The 25,383-nt window shown below is 36.4% G+C and overlaps 1 protein-coding gene and 1 long non-coding RNA gene across 18 annotated transcripts in view; one reads left to right on the top strand and one right to left on the bottom strand.

Annotated features, from left to right (window-relative positions):
* LOC102154431 overlaps window positions 1–25,383 on the bottom strand; it is a 355,562-nt gene that overhangs the window by 133,174 nt on the left and 197,005 nt on the right. The window lies entirely within an intron of this gene.
* SAMSN1 (SAM domain, SH3 domain and nuclear localization signals 1) overlaps window positions 1–25,383 on the top strand; it is a 269,753-nt gene that overhangs the window by 156,303 nt on the left and 88,067 nt on the right. For 5 of the 6 annotated variants that reach the window (XM_038581230.1, XM_038581233.1, XM_038581235.1 and 2 more), the window contains 4 exons: window positions 506–543; window positions 3,436–3,473; window positions 5,658–5,744; window positions 15,077–15,157. In XM_038581230.1, coding sequence (XP_038437158.1) covers window positions 506–543; window positions 3,436–3,473; window positions 5,658–5,744; window positions 15,077–15,157 — 244 coding nt within the window. The remainder of the gene's footprint in view (window positions 1–505; window positions 544–3,435; window positions 3,474–5,657; window positions 5,745–15,076; window positions 15,158–25,383) is intronic. The other variant, XM_038581234.1, reaches the window with a different exon arrangement.

Below are 25,383 nucleotides of genomic sequence, written 5' to 3'. Positions count from 1 at the left end.
AGGGATTTTACACAACATTCAGTTACTCTGAAGAGAAAGGCCAGATGAATCACAGGTGTATTTCAACATACTCGAGGCATTGTGATAGTTTAAACTTTCTCAAAGGAAAGTACTGTGTGATGTAATTAGCATACTCTGGTGTGTATCTCCCCCCTTGGCGTTGGTGGGTTGATAGGGAATGAAAACTTGAAGTTATGAGGATTTAATTGCATGTTTTTAGTTCAAAGACTTGCTCTATTAACTGACCAGGGCTTTGAATAAGATATAAGCCCTAGTTAATAAAGAAAGCATCTACATCTCTCAAAGTTACAAAGAATAAAGAAAAAAAAATTGAACTGAGATTCTATGACATAGTGCCAAAATACAAGGGGGAAACACCAGTCAGTTTATTAGGAAGGGGGAAATGATACATTTGGATTACACTCAAAGATGTACCATACGTGAATTTTCCTTCTGATTTCTTAGAGTAGTATCATTTTATTTTCTTCTGTATTTTATTTTTCAGGAAGTTTCTAATTTTGAGGATGCACAACCAAAAAGAAAGTAAGTCAAGTTTACTTTGAAAACTTTACATTCTGTTAGTTCTGTAAGGTCAAATGGAATATTTTAGTGGTTTTCCTGTCAAAGTGCTGTTTAAAAAATCTAGATATGTTTTACTCTGCTACCATTTATCCATTTATGCTGATGCATAGGAAACCTGTGTTGTGACATTTCTGTATACAGGGATGTGAAAATTAAATTTCCAGAAGAAGAAACATGTGTTTCAATGAGGTTCAGATTAAAGTGGGAGCCTACTCAAAGACATGCTTCTATCAGTGACCTATTAATCTTCTGAAGGGTTCTTCTAATCCAAATAAAAATGTGTTTGTAAAGAGATTTCGGTTATTTAGGTCAGGCTTGGCTTTACGTATAGCTCATCAAGCTGCCAGAGGATGTGGCACACACATGTTGCATAAGGTAATGGGATTTTAACTAACAAGCTGGAAATACACAGGGGCCGGAGGTTGGTTTATGAGGAAATTTCCAGATTGGTTACTGATGATACAGAATAGCTTTCTTGCACTCTGGAATGGTCTGAGACCAAATTGTTAATACATGAAGTTCTCTTTGGTTGTAGCCTTTCTGGACAGCCTTCCTTTCCTGCTCCCAAGGCGTTCTGTGCTTTCATATCCTTTCCTACACTTCCTGTTCGAAGATTTTATTTTTTTATTATTTATTCATGAGAGAGAGAGAGAGAGAGAGAGAGAGAGGCAGAGACACAGGCAGAGGGAGAAGCAGGCTCCATGCAGGGAGTCTGATGTGGGACTCAATCCCAGGACTCCAGGATCACGCCCTGGGCCAAAGGCAGGCGCTAAACCGCTGAGCCACCCAGGGATCCCCTACCTTTCCTGTTCAAAGCTTTCTCCCAGTAAGTATATAAAATACATCCATAGTACTTAATTGGATGAGGAACAGCTTAGAGCACCTGGCAGGCAAGGGTAGTTTAAGCCACAGTTTACTCTTTACAATAGTGTCATTTTAAGCCTGACCTGGAGTAAAGAAGAGGTTTTTTGACAGGGCTCCTCTCAATCTTAAAAACTGCCCTATGTCACGGTTCATTCTATCCACAGATAAGGAACTCATCAATTCCAAATAAAACAGTTAAATGAAATTAGAGCTATTGGCTTATGATTGATGCTTCTCTAGATCAGAGGATGCCAAAACATTGAGTGGAAGGAATGAGAGGGAAAAGTACCAGATACTGACTGAATCAGGATTTTTCAAACTCAGTTACCATGTTCCTCAGATTCCAAACCATTAAAATAAAATTGAAGAATCTCAGCTTCCTTGATTCTTTTGTCCACCACTCCCCTGAAGGGAATAACATCTCGTGCTATTCTGCACCTACCTTACCTTACAATACTATAAATAGTTTTGGAACACTAACTCTTTGCCAAGAGGTGTCCTAAGCACTTGCATTAACAAGGAAAAAAGCAAACGCAAATAAAATGGTAAAGACAAAAATTATATATGCAGATTTTTTTTCTTACAACCCTGAGCTTAAGAAAAGGTGAACTTGGCATTAATTTAATGAGTACCAAGAATATTAAACAGTGGAAAACACTCAAGTTACAAACAAAGTTAATTATATGTACAGGACACACATGTGTTCACCTAGTGCATAAAATAATTATGATAGAGTCAGCATAGTCCTATCTTCCATCTCTGTTTTGGACATTTTATTATAGAAATTTTCAATTATATATAAAGGAGGAGATAATAGTGAACTCATATCACCAAGCTTGAACAGGTATCAACCTATAGTCTATCTCATTTCATTTCTACCCACTTGACTCCCCAGCCCTCCAACTCCCACTATTTTTTTAAGAGTAGATCCCAGATACATAATTTCATGCTCTGATATATATTGTTAAAAAGCAAGCACTGTATTTTTTTTTAAAAAAAGCATAAGCACATTACCACCACTACACTAGAACAACATTAAGAAAAGTTGTGTAATATGACCAAATATATAGTCACTGTTAAAATTTTTCTAATAGCCTCAAGTGCTTTTTATTTATAGTTAATTTGAATCATGATCCAAACAGGATCATTGTAATGCATTCAGTTCACATTTCTTAATTCATAGGTCCTTCTCCATTAATTTGCTGAAGAAACTGGATTGTTTGTTCTGAGGAATTTTGCTGATTGCATCATTTGTGGTATTTTTCTTAAAACAACAACAACAACAACAACAACAACAACAAAAACCCCATGTTCTTCTATCCTCTATGCTTCCTGTAAATTTTGTAGTCAGATCTCGAGGCTAGATAATGTTTAAGTTTGATATATGTGTATATATTTTAAAAGTAGGTCATCAGTGACTATATGCTTCCTGTTGCATTACTTTGGAAGCCTGTATATCTGGTTGTCTTCTATGCTTATGACTGTGAACTTGCTTAGTGGGTTCAGATGGCATCAGGCTGATCCATTCAGCACAAAGTTGCCCTTCAGCCTTGCAATGAAAAGTTTTTAACGTCATTTGTTGATTATCGCCAAGATCTATTGTTTCATTAGGGATTGTATGTGATTATATTCAATCATTCTTTCTGTATTTATTGAACAGAATTATTCCAAAAAGAGCTTTTCCACATTAACTATTTATTGATTATCTTGAGATATATTCATGTAAAAATGGCTCACTTTGTGTGTGGGGGTGGTTTATAAATGTTGCGTGGATATTTCTCTATATTGCTTGGAAATTTCCAGGCCAAGATTATCCTTGCCATATAGGGTCAGGAAAATTCAGGGCTATATATAGACCTTCGTTATAGGTAGAATTTATGTCTGCTCTGAAACATATTACAAGCATGTTTAGGTAATCTAGTTTCTGTTTAATTAAAAATATTATTTACTAGATGTAGACTTAAATATCTGTTCCTTTTATTCCTCTAGGTCAATCTGGAGATCTGTGTCTGAAAACAAAAGATTTGGTTAGTAATTCATAAGATTACTCATGCAGATAATATGTTCTGTTTCTCTGAAACTTCTTTTCTTCTGCCATTTCCATACAGCAACAATAAGTGATTAATGAAAGTCAAATTGAATTGTCTTTGAATTCTATAGAAGAAATTTTTTTAAAAGGAAGGTGGTTCCATTCTAACTGTAAATGGCTAAGACAAAGAAATCATTGATTTATTCAGAATAATTTCCTTTTACATTAAAAATATAATTCTCTTTGATGGTTTATTGGCTGATTATCTTCCGGCTTCCCAACTTTAGCTTGGCTGACCATGGTCAAGGTGACCTCTTCGGTATCTTTTCAGATACATGAAACCAGCAGTGAATAAAAAAGAAATAAAAAATGGTTGTATTACAAAAGATTCTTCTACAGCATTTCAAGCACCAGATCTTTTCTTTAGTTTCTGTGATTACAGTACTTGTAGTTATAAATAAAGGCAATTGGCTTGATTTGCATTTAATTCTGAAGTAAATATCTATTAATTTTAGAAATTAATGGATGTCTCTCCTCTTATAGAATATAGTGTCACTAATTATAAAATAGTCACAGTGGTAAACATCTGGATTATTCAGACAATAATTTATTTTTTTAAAGATTTTGTTTATTTATTTGAAAGAGCATGCATGAACAAATGGGGGGGAGGGGCAGAGGGAGAGGAAGAAGCAGACTCCCCACTGAGCAGGGAGCCCAATGCAGGGCTTGATCCCATGATCCCAAAATCAACACCTCAGTGGAAGGCTGACACTTAACCAACTGAACCACCCAGGGACAGAGGCAGTAATTTATTTTTAATGCAGTTTGTCAAACTTGTGCGTGCCTTTTCTCTCCAGCAGAATCTAGGAGTTGGATGCTCAAACTCCTTTCGTCATCTTTTCAAAAACCAGTCTCCTGAGTAGGATCTGAAAGCTCATTCAGACCAAAGTGATGATCACAATGGATGCATCTTCCAAGAGTGTCTTCATTTTAATTAGGTCTGATATTCTTCAGGTGGCAGCAGCCACAGGGACTACGTACTATCTCACTAGTCAAGGCCTTGTGGGCAGCTAGTTGTTAAATATTTTGAATATCAGCCCTGATTTAAATAATGCATAATCTTAAATAAAAGAAAAAGATATATTTTCCATATACACTTATTCACATAGCCTGCTCTGCAATTTGTGCACACAAGGCTATAGATGTTTCCATCTTAATATAATTCTTGATGCTTGACTGCCTTCCTGTAGTCAAATATGAGAGTAAATAATGACTTTAAAAACAACATAGGTGGGCAGCCCGGGTGGCTCAGTGGTTTAGCGCTGCCTTCTGTCCAGGGCGTGATCCTGGAGACCGGGGATCGAGTCCCACATCGGGCTCCCTGCATGAAGCCTGCTTCTGCCTCTGCCTGTGTCTCTGCCTTTGTGTGTGTGTGTGTGTGTGTGTGTCCCTCATGAGTAAATAAATAAAATATTGAAAAAAAAAAAAAACAACACAGGCATGCTGACCTTGTTTCCATGTGATGCTTTGGGTGCGTAATCTCAATTTTGCTTTATCAATATGATGATACAACATGTGTAATGATCCTCTTTGGTAAGGAGGTTAGAAGGGATTCTAATTTCTTCATTTTATTTTTTTTTAATTTGTTTTAATTTTTTTTTTTTAATTTCTTCATTTTAGTGTAGTTCTGTTCTTCACCACATGTCCAGGTTCTGCTCTAGGTGGTGTGAGGACAAGGGCAAGCAAGTCATCGTTCTTCCACTCAAGATTTGAGAGTTTCTTGAAACTATCACAACTCATTTTTCTCTCCATACATGTGATCATTTAGTTACAAATGATGAGGAATGTGGAGGGTGGAGGCACTGAACTAAGCCTAAAATCATAAAGGTTAACTCAGGAAAAATACTTCCAAGAATAATATAATCATAAACTATCAACAGGTATTTCAATTGCAGCATCCTACCACAAATGCTTGGGTGCTTATATAGTTCATGGAAATAAATGGGAGCCCACAGGACGCTTGGGGTTTTGCGTCAGGGACTACTACACTCTCCAGGATGGACCACAGAGCTCTCTGATTATCACTTACCAAGTTAGAACTCTGTGCTGATCTTGTTTTGATTTTATATTTCTTACACTTACTGGACATATTTCTGCTAACCAATCCTCTACTATATTTTAGAAAGGAAAACAGTGAATGACACAATCTGGCAGGAACCCGGCAAGGCTGAGAATGATTCCCACATCAGAAGACACTGTCAGCTAAAAGGTAATTGCTAAATTTAGTTCAGCTGACTTAGCATTTTCCCAAAGTAGTTTAAAGGGCAGGTAAGACAACTTTATCTCTTTCTCTTTTAAAATAAGCAGGGCATTGTGGTCTACTTAAAAAGGAAAAACAAAAAACAAAAAACAAAAAACAGGGACACCTGGGTGGCTCAGCAGGTAAGCCTCTGCCTTCGGCTAAGGTCCTGATCCTGGAGTCCTGAGATCGAATCCCACATCGGGCTCCCTGCATGGAGCCTGCTTCTCCCTCTGCCTGTGTCTCTGCCTCTGTCTGTGTGTGTCTCTTGTGAATAAGTAAAATCTGAAGAAAAAAAAACTAGAATAGGAAGTATATATTATTAATAGGATATATACCCATGTATTGGTGTGTACAGATACACATAGATGTATAGAAAGGAAGTGGAATCTAGGTTGACTGTTATTCAGTTACCCCAAAGCCCCCTCCAGCGACCCTCAGTTTGTTTCCTATGCTTAAGGGTCTCTTATGGTTTGTCTCACTTTCTGATTTCATCTTGTTTCATTTTTTCCTCCATGATCTTCTGTTTTGTTTCTTAACTTCCACCTATGAGTGAGATCTATGATAATTCTCTCTCTGATTGACTTATTTCACTTAGCATAATATCCTCAAGTTCTATCCACATCGTTGCAAATGGCAAGATTTCATTTTTTGATGGCCGAGTCATATTCTATTATATATATCTACCACATCTTCTTTATCCATTCATCTGTTGATGGACCCATGGGCTCTTCCCATAGTTTGGCTACTGTGGACATTGCTGCTATGAGCATTGGGGTGCAGGTGCCCCTTTGGATCACTACATTTGTATCCTTGGGGTAAATACCCAGTAGTGCCATTGCTGGGTTGTAGAGTAGCTCTATTTTCAACTTTTTGAGAACTTATATACTGTTTTCCAGAGTGGCTGTACCAGCTTGCATTCTTGTCCGTGGCGTACAAGGGTTCCCCTTTCTCTGCATCCTTGCCAAGTGGTGTGCCAAGTGATGTGGAGCATTTTTTTTTTTTCATTTGTCTGTTGGCTGTTTGTATGTCTTCTTTGGATAAATGTATGCTCATGTCTTTTGTCCATTTCTTGATTGGACTATTTGTTCCTTGGGTGTTGAGTTTAATAAGTTCTTTATAAATCTTGGATTCTAGCCTTTTATCTGATATGTCACATGTTAACTGTTTCCTTTGCTGTGAAAAGCTTTTTATCTTGATGAAGTCCCAATAGTTCATTTTTGCCTTTGTTTCCCTTGCCTTTGGAGATGTGTCTAGCAAGAAGTTGCTGTCGCCGAGGTCAAAGAGGCTGCTGCCTGTGTTCTCCTCTAGGATTTTGATGGATTCCTGTCTCACATTTAGGACTTTCATCCATTTTGAGTCTGTTTTTGTGTATGGTTTAAGGAAATGGTCCAATTTCATCTTCTGCATGTGGCTGTCCAATTTTCCCTACACCACTTATTGAAGAGACTATCTTTTTTCCATCGGATATTCTATCCTGCTTTGTAGAAGATTAGTTGACCATAGAGTTGAGGGTCCATTTCTGGGTTCTCTATTCTGTTCCATTGCTCTATGTGTCTGTTTTTGTGCCAGTACCATACTGTCTTGATGATCACAGCTTTGTAATAGAGCTTGAAGTCCAGGATTGTGATGCCAACCATTTTGGTTTTCTTTTTCCATGTTCTTTTGGCTATTCATGGTCTTTTCTGGTTCCATACAAATTTTAGGATTATTTGTTCCAACTTTGTGAAATAAGTTGATGGTATTTTGATAGGATTGCATTGAATATATAGATTGCTCTAGGTAGCATAGACTTTTTAACAATATTCTTCTAATCCGTGAGCATGGAACATTTTTCCATTTCTTTGTGTTTCTTCAGTTTCTTTCACGAGTGTGTCTATAGTTTTCTGACTACAGATCTTTTGCCTCTGTAATTAGGTTTATTCCTACTTATCTTATGGTTTGGGGTGCAATTGTAAATGGGATTGACTCCTTAATATCTTTTTCTTCTGTCTCATTGTTAGTGTATAGAAATGCAACTGATTTCTGTGCATTGATTTTATATTCTACCATTTTGCTGAGTTCCTCTGTTAGTTCTAGCAATTTTGGAGTCTTTTGGGTTTTCCAAATGGAGTACCATGTCATCTACAAAGAGTGAGAGTTTGACTTCTTCTTTGCCAATTCAGATGCCTTTTATTTCTTTTTGTTGTCTGATTACTGAGGGTGGGACTTCTACTACTATGTTGAACAGTGATGAGAGTGGACATACCTGTCGTGTTCCTGATCTTAGGGGAAAAGATCTCAATTTTTCCCCATTGAGAACACATTTATTGTGGACATTTTGTACATGGTTTTTATGATATTGAAGTATATTCACTCTATCCCTACACTGTGAAGCGCTTTAATCAAGAAGGGATGCTGTACTTTGTCAAATGCTTTTTACCAATAATACATTATATGTTAATTTTATTTAAATAAAAATTTTAAAAAATCATCAGAAACAAACTGAGGGTCACTAGAGGGGATGAAAGCAGGGGGACGGGGTAACTGGGTGATGGAGGGTATGTGATGTAGTGAACATTGGATATTATATAAGACTGATTAATCACTGACCTCTACCTCTGAAACCAATAATACACTACATGTTAATTAATTTAATTTAAATAAAATTAAAATAATAAATAGAATCTGTGGTCTCACGGCATGTGCATTTACAAATAAATGGACTACCTTAGCCAAAAGTTAAAAAAAAAAAAAATTAGGTTGACTATTGAAGCAAAGAATCAATTGCAAATAATATTTGACAGTCTTTAATGTCTAAGAGAATTTTAAAATGTATTAAAAATCAGCACAGAAAAATCCTCTAAAATAACATCAATATATTAGTAGTTGTTCAAACATTTAAGTTTTTCTTAAAAATATAAAAGAATAACCTTGATTATTAATACAAAATTATATCATTTAATAATCTAAAAATTTCCAGGAAGTGAAAATTAGTAGCCAGGTATAGAAAAATTAATTAATAATAAATGACTTCAAAGTTAAAATCAGGGATCCCTGGGTGGTGAAGCGGTTTAGCGCCTGTCTTTGGCCCAGGGCCCGATCCTGGAGACCCGGGATCGAGTCCCACGTCAGGCTCCCGGTGCATGGAGCCTGCTTCTCCCTCTGCCTGTGTCTCTGCCTCTCTCTCTCTCTCTCTCTCTGTGACTATCATAAATAAATAAAAATTTAAAAAAAAAGTTAAAATCAGTTAACTTTGGGAATGAATAAAACACAAAGTCTTAAGAATTCACAAAGATGAATAGCAGCATAAAAAGTTGATCTACTTGGTATGCTTCCTCTAATGTTATTGGAACAAGAAATAATTGATTGTGTTAGTTATTGATTATTTAAGAGTTTATAATTTTTAAAAATATTTTTAATATCTTGAGACAGGGAATTATAATGCATTTTTATCATTAGTTTAGTGATTTGATTATAGACTGTTCAAATTTTACCTTTTGTTTAAGAGTGCTCTTAATTAAATAAGTAATTTACAAAGTAATTACTTATGAAAATAATTTATTTTGAAATATTTCGGTTTTCAAGATTATGTAACATTTCAGTGAATAAATTTAACTGAATTCTTAAACATAATTTTCTCTATTATAAGTAAATAGATAAAGCATATTGAGATTTAGATATTTTCTTTTAATTACAACATAGGAAATGTTTTAATAATATCATGTTTTGACTGGACTCTCTACCTCACAGATGCCAGCTATCCTCATTCACACTCTGTAGATTAGTCAAACATTCATCTACATCATCTGCCCTCTATCCCTTTAATAAACACATTTGATTTTTAGCTTATCATATATTGATCTATGGATGAAGAAGTTATAATTGTACTATAGATTATTTTAACTTACAAATTTTGTCATAAGTTTCCTTAAGAATTCAATTTGCTAAAACCAATTTCTCTGATTTTTTTTTAACTGTATAGCCAAAAAATCTTGGCTTACAGTGAGGTGTTTCTGATTAGTGATGTGTTCTTTGTCAGAGAAGAAAAAAGAAAGCCTTTAAAGAAACCTTCTCAGCTTTGGGTATTTGTGATTCTTGAGCTACCGCATATTTGTGTGTGTATTTGTGTGTGTGCGTGTATCTAAAATTTCAGCTGGCATTCCAGCAGTAGCAGCTGAGTCACAGGACATTTCCTAGGGATTAATGCTGTGCGAGGAAGAGTTGATGGCCTGAGACCTAGGCTGTCGGTGTCATTGTAAATTGAAGGGAGAAATTCGTGGCGAAGGGAGGACCACATGTTGTGGACTTGAATTTTATGGGTGGAGTAGCTTCATTTGGAAAGCTCAGAGTATTTCTAGGCAATTAGTGCCCTACCCATCAACCCATAATATTTCTTTCTCATTTTAAACACTACTTTTCAACCGTTAATTGCATAATTACTTAAGAGAGGTTTACTGTGTCTGAGGATAGGCAGTCTGTCAAGTTTAGGGAGAGGAAGACCTGAAGGTGCCTCATCAATATCACCAGAGCCCATTATTTTATTGAACACGAATGATGAAATTTTAAAGACAGCCTCAATAAAACAGAAGGAATGTATAGGTAATTAAATGGTAGGAGTGGTACTAACTCCCAAAGAATCTGTTACAAACTCAAAAACCAAAAATAAATAAATAAATAAATAAATAAATAAATAGCCATTTTTCTCCATTTCTGTTTCAAAATAGTATTTCTACATGACACATATTAATAGCATTTCAGGCCTAAAGAGTACTGAGACCCCATGGAAGGAGCATCCACAGGTTGTGTTCATCAAGGATTTATGCCTGGTGTTTTAATCCATAAAGATATTCTCATAACTCGATGATATGACTATGTTATGTCAGTTAAGACAAAATTTATCAGAATAAGTTGAATGCCAGGAGCATAATATTTTTAGTTTATCTAGTCCATTTCCCATTTCCTTCTTCTAAGAAGAGTTTTATCAAAACCTCCATCTGTGCTGTTAAAAGAGACTACATCTGTAAAATAAAAATTCGGGATAAATTAAGTGCTCAGGACTTTATGACTGAAGCTCTGATATAGTTTAGGTAGCAAGGGAAATTAGCCTGTAACTCATATTAATTGTATTTTTAGCACCATAAACAGGCGAATATTCATAATATTCATTACAGTAAATTAAAGCCAATTTTAAGATTTCAAAATTTATTTTGGTCTTAATTTTTTGTCATTTGCTTTTCCTTTTTTAAGATTTTATTTATTTATTTGAGAGAGAGAGAGAGGCAGAGCATAAGCAGGGGGAGCAGCAGCCGCTGAGGGAGATGGAGAAGCAGGCTACTCACTGATCAGGGGCCCTGGGATCATGACCTGAGCCCAACCAAGGCCGAGGCTTAATTGACTGAGCCACCCAGGTGCCCCTATTTTGGCCTTCCTTTTATGAAGAAAACAAATTAAGCCTAAAAACAACAAACTTTGAAATATGTGAATAGGAGTTTACCTAAGATCAAGTTTTATTTATGTAAAGATAATATCAGGAACAAAGTTTTTATATTTTATCAGAAAGTTCAAGAATAAAAGCAAAGCAAAAATTTCAAAAAATTATCAAAAGTAAACAAAACCTGCTTAGAGATTTTTCGAACAGTGTGACCATGCCAGACTATTCCATAAAACAGAAAATACACACACACACACACACACACACACACACACACACACATAAAATTGACCTGTTAGTAAAGGAAGTAAGGGGCTGGATAAGGCCAATAAACATGGTTAGTATTGAAGGGAATATTAATTTTACCCATACTGCTGTCAAATTATTTTAAAAATAAATACTCCTTACATAGATTTTGATGAGATTCATTATCAAAAATCCCACTGGAGGAGAGAAGCTGTGAGGGCTTCCCAGTTTAGCATTTGAATTGCCATTGGTGTGAAATCTTCTTTGCTGAATTCTAGTCGCTATTACTTGGCAAGCCTTTTCAGAGTAAGCATATAAATATTTTGGTTTGGTTTTTCCAGACATTATGAATTCTCTTTCTTTTTTGGCTTGATACCCTCACTTTCAGGATGCCAAATATATAAAGTCACAAATGTATTTACTATTTGTTTAATTTTCAGGGACCACAGTCTAATTTAAAGATTGTTTCCCAAGACCATGTAATTTAACTCTAGTTAGACTGAGTTGCATGAAGAGTAACCAGGAGAAGCCCTATTTCACACCTGAATATCTGCTTATCATGTGGAAATAAACTCCCTGAGCAAAGGCTGCCTTTGAGTGGGCCTCTTACTTCCAAGGAGGGCTTTCTGAATTGAATGATAACACTCAGCCTCCTAGTGTTTTGTACAAATGAATCTCCCTTTAGTTCTGTCGGAGTTCTTCCTAGGATTATAGTTACCTGAGTATGGTCAGAAGTTATCTTCATTAGAATAACCTAAAAGCTGATTAGAAATATTGCTCTTGTACCTAATCTGAGGGGCAGTTGGAATCTGAATGTTTATGTGGAATGGTGCATTCCTATGTACACTGTCATTTGTGACTCACTTATGCAGTGCAGTGCATGCACGTTCTGATCACCTTGTTGCTGCAAACAAACCACCCTCAAATTTAATGGAATCAAATATTTTGTCAGGCTCGTGGATTTTGTGGGCCAGGAATTCATTCAGGGCAGTGCTTCATGATATCTGAGGCTTCTTCTGGAAAGCCTTTATTGACTGGGGAGGACTTAAATATCTGGTGGCTTGAATCATCTAGAGACCTTTTCATGTAGGTATTTGGCACCTGTTCTGGGATAACTTGCAGGCTGGGCTCAGTGGAGACTTTCAACTGGAGACCAGTATGTGCCCTCTCCAAGTGATGTGAGCTCCCTCCTATGCCAAGGGCTGGGTTGCAAGAGAAAGAAACACGAGAGGGAGCTTCGCATATCGTGGGGGGAAGTGTCTGGAGAGCAAGCATCCCAAATGATCAAGACAGAAACTGTAAGGCTTCTTCTGACCTAGTGTTGGGGGTCACAAAGCATCATTTCCACTTCATTGTCCTGTGACAAGTGAGTTACTAAGATCAGCTCAGTTCAATAAGAGGAGAATTGAACTCTATTTCTGGATGGAGGCGTGCCAAGTTCACATTTCAGAACATGTGGTGTGAGAGAGATTTCTGTGGCCATCTATGGAAAGCACAACTGCATATTGCCTAATTCAACTATTGCAACTCTGTTGCTACTTAGGACCTAATTGCTTCTGTTTTTACAAATAATCTCTCATCGGACAATATTTAGAAGATTACAAATAAGTAAAAATGTATAAGACCACAAAATAATCAGCTACTCTCCATAAAATACCATTTTTTTGATGTCTCTTCCTTAGTCCAAGACTCTGGAAGGTCCTCCATTTTCTACAGCAGAGGCCACATACTGGTAGCTCTGTAACCTAATTTATTCTGAGAAAAAGCTTCCTTGGACTATAAGATACTTTAAAAATCAGGAAATTTTACATTAATATCAATATATTCATAGTTTCCTGAAAACGATGAGGGAAACCAACAATCCTGGGCTCAAAGTCTGAGGTGATTTTGGTTGGGAAAAGCTGAGAGCAATGACTGCCCTTTTAGCAATGGTGACCCATCACTCACCACAAATCTTCTATTACCTCCCTGACAAAATCACCTCATTTAGTTAAGTTGCTTATTTGACTGCATTTAGTTAAGTTGCTTTTATCCTGCAGATATATTTATATTTGCAACACTAGTCTAGTAGGTTATGTCCAAATTCCTCTACCTCGTACTCATGTGCCCTTAAAATTTCACTTTATTCACCCTTCCAGCCCTACGTCCCCCAACGCTATCTTCAGAATTGTCATTTGACCAATATCAATCTCTACACTTCATTAAATGTATTCCACTTATTCCACACAGTAGGCTAGTGTTTGTCACATTGCCGCTGTATTTTTATTTTTCCTTTTCTTCTCCCTTACCAAACTATATCCACTCTTCTAGCTTCCTCTGCAGTCATACCTCTCCCAGGAGCAGCCTGAGTCATAGTGCTCTCTCCCCATAGTAGCATTCGAATCACTCATTTTATAATTTGCATTGCTATTTAAGTGATGTAAAGCATGGTGCATATGCTCAGCTGCTTCCAGATTCTAGAGCACAGGTGACCACTTTACTGTTCTTTTCCTCTACCCAAAGGGTGTTCTCCAAATTTCATGGTAAAGGAATCAAAAAAGGGAAGAAATGAGGAATGAAGGAACAGAGATGAGAATCTTTCTCCTAAATACAAAAACTTAAACAAACAAAAATGGTTGTACAAACTGCTTCTTGCATCCTGACCCTGTAATGCAAGATCTAGTTGCAAAGAGTCAGATCACAAAACTAGCTTATTTTAAAATTTAAGTATTTTCCGGAATCTTGTGTGATTACTCTGATTTTAAATATTGTTAATGATATAAATAACTCTAAGACTGAGCTGTGAATTTAAAATATCTTTTCACTATTGCTAAAATAGAGATTTGCAGGAAACCTCCCCTCTGTATTTCACTGTGCATGGAGAGTAGGCCTTGCCCACAACCCCTCACACCTCACCCCCTGTAGAATCTGAGACTGACGAATAGCAGGAAACTAAAGTAGTGATTACAAGTAAAGCCTTCAGGCTTGGTGGCCCAGTGATATCTGCAGGCTCAGTAGCCTCATCTGTAAACTAAAGGGCTTAGATTAAGTGAACCTTAAAATTCTGTCCTCTTTTAGCACATGTACATTTCAGATTTACATAAATGGAAACCCTTTTCCAGTGACTGCAAGGGAAATGCTACTACTTTTTGAAAGATTTCATGTAGCTGCAAGCAAATGGATGCCATATTCCAAGCCTTTTACTAAAGCACGCCTAGAACAATTTCAACCTAAATAATCCATGTTGAGAAGACATAAGCCAATGAAGCTCAAAATGTCCAGGGGGGAGAGCTTAGTTTTACAGAATCAGGTGAGGTGATAACATCATGGAATCATAGCGTTTGGGAGTTAGACATGGCTTTTGTAGCTAGTATGCTACTCTTTCATTACTGAGAGGGGAAACTGAGTCCCAGAGAGGTTCCATGCCTTGCTCAGATACTCAGCTGGCCAGTGGCATTCTTCATTTTTATTTCATTAAATTTATATTTTATTTTGATCTGTTTCTTGTGAGAATAACATATCTTTAAGAAAGTAAAGATTTGTTATCTAGGCAATACAGTACTTTTTAATAGATTAATGAAAATAATGAGTATTAAATGGCACTTTAACTCTTAAATCCTGTAATTTCTGATAATCTACATATGACGTTAATCTCTTTTCATAGATCTAAATGAAGATGATTTTCTTTTGAGTAATAACATACATACTTTTCAAGGAAAAAAAAACACAAGGCATTTCCTGTCAGGTAATGTGAATACTCAACACTTTGGCGTAGTGTTTTGTGAAAATCATCTTTTTATTGAGCTCTGTAATATTCTAGATGTAGTGTACAATACTTAGTCTTGTAGCTATTTTGCATTTAGATATTGTAGGTTGTTTTGTAATTGATATGCTTACATCTCTGTGAATTGGAATATAAGTGAAAAAATCAAATGATGACTTGAATTAATAAACCATTTTGATTATGTAAAACATTATGTTCTACAGCCTTTTGATAAGTAACTCTGAGCCTGTTAAATTAATGTCCTGGGATTTTCTCTGACAAGACCTATGTTAAGTGCTTAGAACTATCTGACAACCTTCAATGAGGGGCACGCCCCTCGTGTTTTTACATTTGATATAAAAACATATACTATTATAAATTGCATTAATTAGCCCAGGAGTTCAGGTAATTAAGAATGTCTGAACCTTGGGCCTCCCTAATAATAATAACATAACATTAATTAACAGCCAAATAGTTGCTATTCACCCTGTAATGAAAAATAGTATATGAGTCAATAGGGCCAACTCAAGCATCATACTAATTTTTGATATTTTTCTGACAGCCATGGGATTCTCTTTAATCATTCTGATAGTTTTATTAGAAAATTTAGAACTGGCCTTCCTTGGGGCAGTAGCCTGATCAACAGGAAGACAGAACACAGCATCTGAACCATGAGGGGCTATTTGGTGAGAAAAGGCAGGTCACATTCCTAAATCCAGCCTGATTTCTGAGGCTGTCAGAGGCCTTCCAATGGATTAGACAGTGGACCATAACTTGTGATCAGCCACAGTTTCTGCTGGCTGTTCTGAGGCCGCCAGAGCAATAGTAGTGCACTCCTGAGGGAGCTGAGCACATGGTGTGAGTGCCTTCAACCAGTGAGTTCTCCTGCAGTGCATGGTGGAGAGCTCTGGAAAGAGCTCTAAATCTTAGTTTGGCCCTTAGTACCTCCATGATTTGGGGTAATTTACATAATCTCTCTCTCTACCTCAGTTTTCAAGATCTGAAAAATTGGTCTATAAGAACCTTTATCTCATGGCTGGCATGAGAGATTAAGTGAGATACTTTATTAAAGCACTTAGTTTCATGGCTGGCATTCAGGAGATGCTTTAAAAAAATTCAACTGCCACTGTCCCTGAGGCTCCTCTCTTCTCTTCTCCCTCCCATTCCTCCTCCTTTTACTCTTTGCAAGGGCTTGATGACACTTTCACGAGCACAGCTGGCCAATTATTTCTGAAATATGCAGTCTCATTCTCCTAAATTTAGATGAGGCCTCAGATATAGCATGTAAGTGAAACATTGTCTGATAGCCAGGGGAAAAAATGACGGCCGATTTACAGTAAGAGCTCCCCAGACATGTGCTATGCCAAAAGAAGTCCTTCTTTAGGTTTTAAGGAGAAAAATAGAACCATATCTGAGATGTTAAACTTCTTAGAAGAAAAGGGTTAAAGGTAAATCTTTACTATGCCAATCTTTCTGGCATTTTCATTGGCTAAGAAATGATCCTTCTAGAATAGTAACCATTCACTTGTACTATGTAGTTTATCATTGAAGATCAGTTTGGGGAATTCATAAACAGTGACAGACAAGCAGGAGATATCGAATCTAGAAATCTTCATTTGGGAGTGCAGGTTGGTCTTATCTATCTTTAATGTCTCTCTTATACACGATGGGCATTCAATTGAACTTAACTACTTAGGAAACACTTTTTCTGTATGACAGAATTGTGTAATGAAATATTATTAAGAAGTGTCATGCAAATTATTAATCTGTTAACTCCTTGTGACTGAGGAAAAGTAAAAGGACTTTACCCTTTGAAAGATGAGGCAGAGAGGGAACCACTGTCTGGTGTGAAGGGGCAGACTGGCTTATGGGTGGTATCTGTAAGAATGGACTTTGGCATAGAGTGCACCTCTCATCATGGGAGCAAATGACTTAACAGAGCCATGTTTCTCCAGTTGTGGTGTGGGAACTGTATGTATGACAATGAGGGGACTAGGGGGCACCAGGGTGGCTAAGTCAGTTAAGCACCCGACTCTTGATTTTGGCTCAGGCATGACCTCAGGGTCATGAGATGGAGCCGCCCATGGACTCCTTGCTGCTTAGGATTCTCTCTCTCCCTCTCCCTATTTATGAGTGAACTGATGATGCTAAGTACAAAAACTATGAGACTATGGCATCCAGACAGTTGATGGGCACTGTCTACAGATATGGTGCTCCATGTAATTCTGTTTTACAAGCCCAAACTTGACTCATATCTGGTCTGGTCTGGGAAGACAGTAGCCTCACAGAAAAGTTAGTTTTTATTTCATATTGTGAGAATGATTGATATTCATTGTAGAACTTTTTAAAATCATGTAAAAGTAGAAAGGATTAAAATGATGAATAATATCTCAACAGGGTAAATATTTTCATATGGCTGGCTATTCTACTGAATATCATTAACATGGGATAAAGTTCATAGGAAGTAAAATATATTCATAATTATAAGTATCACAGGACTGTGTCTGCAAAATATATTTTGGGTGATAAAAACATTCATAATACAAAATGTAAACATTAACTGAATTACCAATCAGGAAATTCTCAACTAGATATGTTTCCTTCATGTTTTCAAAATAAGAGGAAAGATCTCAGGCATAGAAAAAAATGCAAGGAACCACATAGCAGGGGGTAGGGGTGGGAAGTGTTTATGGGATTCTCTCTCCAATACCGGCTTAGTGCCATGAATATTTCTGACTACTTGTCCTGGAAGAAACCTGCTGGAGAACCCACCTTGCAGGACAATTGCCGATGGGGGAGAGCTTGAAGCAAAGCCAACTGCCTGGTACTGTGATCATTATACCGACCATAAAGAACATCTTGGGGTAACTTGACTCCAGCATTTATTTTTGTATCCTTGTTCTTATTTGTTCTTTTCTGGCAGCATTCAGTTGATGGCTCAGACCTTTTGTAGCATATTGAAAAGGGTATAAAATATGCAGTAATACAGACTTTGGGCTAATATATTTTCAAAAATGTTTCATGCCTCATTTCTCACGTAAATTCTTAGGTTGCTTTCAGCCTTCAGAGCGTCATTCATATTCATGATAGAAAAGAGGGATAACATTTATTACTTTCAGTGCTGGTGATATTAAGCACTGTCAAGCACCCCCACCCAGGACTGCGCCAAAACCTTCTCTTCCTTCAGTGGAAAAAGTGTTGCTGAGTGAATTAATTTTTTAAAATATGTGTGTGTGTGTGTGTGTGTGTGTGTGTGTGTGTGTAAGCGTGGGTTAGGTTCCCTTCTAAGGGTTAGATGGCCTTACCCCCATTTCAACCAATTTCTTTTTTGATGTCCTTTTCTGTGGAGACTGCAAAGCTTACATATTTGAATTCTCAGCCTCCCCTGTAGTTAGGGTGGTTGTGGGATCCAGTTCCGACCAGTGAATTGTAGTGAGAAATGCCTGAAGAGGGTTTTCTTTTTGGTGGGGCAAGGGGGAGGAGGGTTAGCAAGGCCTTGCAAGGAGCAAGTTTTGTCCTTTGTTCTCTCCCTGCTGGAAGCTGGGACATGGTATCTGCTGAATTAGCAGCTGTCCTTCCATCATAGGACAAAAAGCACATCTTAAGAATGCTGGAGCAGGCAAAGGCATGGAGCCTGATTCATCAGAGACATTCTTGGGTCACCGCATCAGCACTGGACTGCCTATATTTGGACTTCTTGCTGTGAGGAATCATAAGCCCCACATGTTTAAGCCACTATGGTAGGGTTTTCTGTTCCTCAAAGCTGAACGTTTTCCTCAGAGATACACTTTATTCGTGTAACTGCCACGTTTGCCAGTGTCGAGCCCGAATTGCTCTAAGATATTAAACCACATCTTGCCCACAGAGTTAGTGTCTCAATCTAGCCCTGACTGTGCAATCTAGACTAGTCTCCTCCAGCGTAAGCAGTATCTAGAGTTGAGAGTCAGTCATTTAGTCCTTAATGTGAAAATTGGATTAATAACAAAAAAGAACTTCTTGGCTACATACAGCCCATTGGCAACATACAGACTTAACACTGTATCTAATGCAGCTCACCTTTGTTGGGAAAAACATTCACATCAGATCAAAGTGGGACTGCTTTTTGGTGAGCTGCACTAAGGTCTCCTGACACTAGGTGATGGGGGAGAGTCCTGCAGGGTTATGTTGTGATCTGTTAATGATGGGAGAGGGGGGTCCCCTCATTAGGTTTCATTAGACAGTTTGAGGTGGTTCTAAACAGAGGTGTGAACAAACTGTAAGGCAGGAAAAAAAAAAAAAAAACAGGCCAAGATGACAGATTGTTTAAATAGTACTTGCAAGTGTCAACTGAGAAGTAGTTAGTTTTTATGATGGAATATAAAAATGAACAAATTATAGTGTGCATCATTCTTATCTTCAAGTACTTTCTTATCCATTTATATAACTTTGCTACTGTATTAGTTATCTGTTTTCAAATTCCCTCTTCCTACTATCCGGCAGGGGTTTCTGCTCTTTGCTGGTGGCTGTTTGGAGGAATCAGTACCTCATCTTGTTGGCCTTTCCATATGGCTGCTTGAGTGTATCATAGTGTGGCATTTGGCTTCCCCCAGAACGAGCGGTCCAAGGCATAGAGTAAGAAGGAAACCATGATGCCTTTTAAGACAGTCTCAGAAGTCATATGCCATCATTTCTACCTTATTCTATTTGTTATATAATGAGTTATTACATCTAGCTCATTCTAAGGAGAGCTTAGTATGACCCACCTTTTGAAGAGAGCAGTATAAAACAATTTATGAACATATTTTAAAATGACCAAAACTACCTAATAATATTATGACATTATAGATGGAGGAGTTTTCCTATATCTCAAGAGTACTATTATAACTCATTTTACAGATAGGAAGAGTGTAGAGCTCTATTTGTTAGCTAGAAGAAAAATATAGCCTCTCTTTTTAATAGAAGATTTTACAGAGTGGCTTTAGTTGGTGTTAAGGAACACTGAATGTTGGTATGAAATCCACACCTTTGTTTCTGGTGAAATGAAATTAAAATCAGAATAGATTTTCTTAATTAGTATCCGAAGTCATTATCTATCTATTATCTATCTATCTATCTATCTATCTATCTATCTATCTATCATCTATCATCTATCATCTATCTATCTATCCATCCATCCTTCCCCTTTTAAATCAAGGAAAAGAGGGTAAGCAGTCCCCATCTCAACTTTTAGTTTATACACAGAAAAATAAATGCCTGGTTCTAGCAAATAAATTTTATGAATGAACTATAGTCTTTTTTTTCTTAAAGATTTTATTTATTTATTCATGAGAGACTCAGAGAGAGGCAGGGATGTAGGCAGAGGGATAAGCAGACTCCCAGTAGGGAGCCCAATGTGGGTCTCGATCCCAGGACCTAGGATCATGCCCCAAGCCAAAGGAAGACGCTCAGGTGCTGAGCCACCCAGGTGTATAAAATGAACTATATTCTTTAGCCAACCTCTTACTTTAAAAATATACATATGAGTATTTTTCCATTTTGATCATTTTAAAGGTTGAAAGGAATTATTTGAGTATTCCTTATCATTTTTCTCATTTCTAAGAGAATTATGCAATTCAAAAAATGGCTTGTAAACACATTCTGGTAACTTACATTGTGCCAAGAAACAGTTACTGGTGGACATCTTTAAAATATAACACACACGTGAAAACATGGGCCTACTCCTTTACACATTTGCGTGCTATACCCAATGGCAAAATAAAATCTTGCTGCTCAGTTCTAGCTTCAGTCATTTCAACTTTTCTGTTGATTTCTACTTCTTGCCTCCTGGTGCTTGACTAGAATTTGTGGGACTTCTGCTTGGCTTTGGACTTTATAGTAACCAAACTTGCTTCACCTTTATATGAGTTACAACTTTTCACTTTAGACCTGTTAGAGTCTCAGTTTCCTTATATGTGAAATGATGATGAGAAAAATTTCCTAAGATTGTTATAAATATTAAATGAAACAGCATATGTATATTACTCCCAGAAGATGTTCAATGAACATTTGTGTCCTCTTCCGAAACTCTTTTCAATCTCATTGTACTATTTCAGAAGAAAATTTGAAACTCCCTTCTATTCTGTTGTTAACTCCATCCAATGCCCTTTGCTTAATACCAAGGTACATGGATTTTTCAAGTAGATGTCAACAGTGAGGAGCTTACATTGACAAGTACTAAATATAATACAAAAATATCTTGTGCTATGATTCCAGATATTACCTAACTCCAAATGTATATTTGGTTTGAGTTTAAAGTCTATCAGTTTCAAAAAGGATGCCTATTATGTACCTAATAGTGAAGGGCATAAAGGGAATAAGGTATAGACTCCTTTATAAATCACTTTCTTGATCCTAATTTTCTTTCTACCAATTTCAAGTTTTGGATCTTGTGTTGGGACTGGAGTAAGTAAGGGATGGGGAGTGAATCCACTACATATATAATGTATATATACTATATGTACATACATGCACACACATATTCATCTTTATATATATGTATTTGATTGAAATAGTAATCACTGTACTTTGATAACTTGATGATTTTTATAGTTGAGAAAATGGATCCTTTCTCTATTATTTTGGCACCCATGTGCAGTTTTATTTACTTTTTCTTTTTTAAAGAATGTTAAATCAATCTTCTTTTCTTTTTCTAATACTATAGAGGGTAACCTTTAAGTGCTAGAGTCCACCTCACTATCAAAGACATGTAAAACCTACTGCCAATGAAGGGGTAGGAAACTTCTCCCTGAATATGACTATTTAACTAGTTTTTCTGTTTCCGAATAATTTTAATCCAATGAGCATTATTTTCTATAGTCTTTATTATATTTGCCACATGGAAGTGTTTTTAGAGAATATAGAAGACTCATCCTTATTGAGAAATTTTCTGACTTAAGCAAAAAGCAGTACCTTTAAAGAAGAGTGAGTTTTTAATGTAAAAATGTTCCCCCAAATTTAGCAATTTCTCCTGAGATAAGGAAAGCTGTATAGTGTTAAAAATTGTATCCATCCTCATGTGCCAACTCTGTCTTACAATATTAAAATCCTCAGATCACATTAACTATCTTCCTTTCCTTGTTGGGCCATTTCTAAACAGAAGTTCAGGGAAAGGACATATTTTAAAAGGTACAAAAATAAATAAATAAAAGGTACAGAAAACTTCAAGAACACTCATGTACATCAGCTCATCTTGTAGTTTATAGACCTAAATCAACTGTAAGTTCTCTTTACAACTATTTTTTTCAGACTTGCTTTTGGGAACACTACTAGCTAAATTATACAGATTTATGTGATTATTCTTTCCTAAAATGTAATATAACTTTTCAGATTCTTTGGCAAATAACTACCTCCAATAAATCATGTTTCTTTATGTAGGTATGAATTGATCATTTCACATATCTCCTCTCGCAGCACTCTCTTCCCAAAGATAATTAACATGTTAACATCTAAATTTCTATAATAGTTTTCTTCTCAACAGTAGCTTTTTGCCTAAGGGATGATAGCTATCTAGGTAGGAAGAGGTGATGAAAAGGTACTATTTAAATATTACTTCTATTTCCTGAAACACTACTGTACTCTGCCTTGCTGGTCCCATGCTTTCTAAGTTTTTAATAACTAGTTAAATATCAAAGAGCTATAGGAATAAAAACAACAACTGAATCCTGATGAATACAAAAAGGACTTCCCAGATGAAAATAAAGCTATGCATTTGTGAGGACTAAGAAGTAACTTAGAAACAGAATCAAGCAAACTATCAAGAGACCTAGAGCTATCACTCTGCTCTTAGGTTACTAAATTCACATTTCTGTGCCTTAGTTTCCTCTTTTTGAAGGTAAAGTATTGGACTAGATGAATACAAAGACTTATTTAAGCTCTAATAATCTACGATCAATAGTTGCTCATTCTCACTTTCTCCTTGATATTCTTCTGAGGTCCAAGAGTTGGACGTAAAGTAATTAAAGGAGATACTTATCTAGTTTAATGTTCTTAAACTTGTTAGAGGAACAATGAATTCTTGTGATCCAGCTCATTTTATAGAAGCACAGAGAAGTAAGGTGGCTCGCTGAAGTTCACATGGCTAGTCACAAAGCAGAACACTGAAAAGGAGCCATGTATCTATAGCCCAGAGCTGGTTCTATCAAACAGGTCATTTTTTGTTTATTTATTGTGTAGATTAACTATAAGTCCTAGATACAAGGATTGTATTTTTTTCTCAGTAATTTTCTATACCCGTAAGTCATTGTCTGTTAGGAATTTAGCAGATGCTTAATAAAAATATTAATTTGTATATGAGCACTTAAATTTCCTACCACACACATTTTTGGATTAGCCAGAGGATGTACCCAAAAAGAAAAATATTCATAGGAACAATTCTAGAAATTTCTTCCAAATTTCAGAGCAGAGGATATTGCGCGGCAAGTAAACTCAGATTCGTGTAATCCAGGCCGCTCCGAGCTGGTTTTGCAGCATCTCCATACCAAAAGTCTGACCCTAAATTATGGGTAATGAGCAACGAGCAGTCTTGGCAACTCATACAAAAGTGGGGAAAGATTACTATGGAGTTGTAACTTCCTTGTGCCAGGGAAAATAGAGCTGATGTGGCACATTATTCCAAGACCAGAACTGTGAGCACCAAAATCTGCTTGAGAGGAGGCAGAAGGAGCCAGAAACCTGTATTAGAACTTGAATAGGTGATTTGTATTTATACAGTGAGATAAGACTGTTACATAAAAGGCTTTGTTAGACATGCTAAATTACACTGTTCAAATGCCTCTTAATCCTCTAGGCAAGTGCATTTCCCTTCCCCACATTACCTATGCAATCTTTCTCTCCTGCGAATAACCATCACATTTTATTTGTACTTCTCACATGACACACATTAACCTTTTCCTTCAGATGTATTTTTTTAGAGATTTTATCTATTTATTTTGAGAGAGAGAGAGAGCAGGAAGAGGGAGGGGCAGAGGGAGAAATAGGCTCCCCGCTGAGCCGAATGACTGGCTGGATCCCAGGATCCTGAAATCATGACCCCTGCCAAAGGCAGATGCTTAACCGCTTAACCGACTGAGCCACCCAGGTGCCCCTCTCTAGATGTATTTTTTTTTTTTTTTTACTAACTGTTCAATTCACATATATTTATTAAGGATATTAGAGACCAAGCTTGAGATGTGCAAAAATAACTCTGGAATCCCAAAAAACTCATTCTTTTAGTGGTCTTTTAGTGGAACAAACAAGCACAGGAACAGACTACTGTTTTGTTTTTTAAATCATTTATACTAAGCAATGAGCATCACAAAGCACACACACACACACAAAAAAAAAACCACACAAAATATCTTACTCTCCTTTGTGTCTCTCACAGATTAGGTACTCAGTAAATGTGTGTTGATTGAATAAATATTTTGTCTTCTAGGAGAATATATTCTATTTCATTAATTCATTCATTCAAGTGCCTATTCATTCAGGGCCTTTTGAAAAATTATGCCTAACCTTGTTTTAAGTATTGGCCCAGTGTTAATTTTAATTTCTATTACTGAAAAAAATAATACGTTTTAAAATCACAATTATATAAGAATACTTAAGATCAACATGGCAATTTTTCCACCAATTATTTTTCAATCAATATTTCATTTGTATAAATGAATTATTTTCAAATTGTCTTTTTAGTTAGTTGTAGTTCCAAGAAAGTAGTAAAATCATTCTCTTAAATGAGACTTGTTTGTTTTCACATGATTGCAATGACTGATTCTAGTTCATAATTCTTTTGGTTTTATTACTGTCCATTGAGTTATTAAATGCAAATTGATCATCATGACCTTATAGATTATCTTTTTAGTGTGTTTTAAGTCATAAGTAAAGAGTACTCCCTTTTATATAGAAGAGAATGGATACACAGCTTTGGGGTTTTAATAATCTCAGCACTTAAAGCTAATTATTTTTGTTTTTACCATGGAAATAACTTTCCTCATTTTTATCTAGTCCTTAGGTATCTTTCTTTTCAAGTGACTAGGAAGAGATTCATAGTAGAAAAACAGGATATTTATGTGTTGCTCGGCAGAAATAGATTTAATTACAAAAACCTATATTCTAAACATATTTTTAAATTATAGAATTTTTCCTAATTATGGGAGTAATATATCTTCATTGTAGAAAACTTGGAAAATGCAGAGTATTTAAAGAGGAGGAAAAAG

Source organism: Canis lupus, chromosome 31, assembly GCF_011100685.1.
Source record: "Canis lupus familiaris isolate Mischka breed German Shepherd chromosome 31, alternate assembly UU_Cfam_GSD_1.0, whole genome shotgun sequence".
Taxonomy (NCBI): Eukaryota; Metazoa; Chordata; class Mammalia; order Carnivora; family Canidae; genus Canis; species Canis lupus.
Note: the sequence above shows the minus strand (reverse complement) of the source record. Positions and strands in the feature narration are given on the sequence as shown.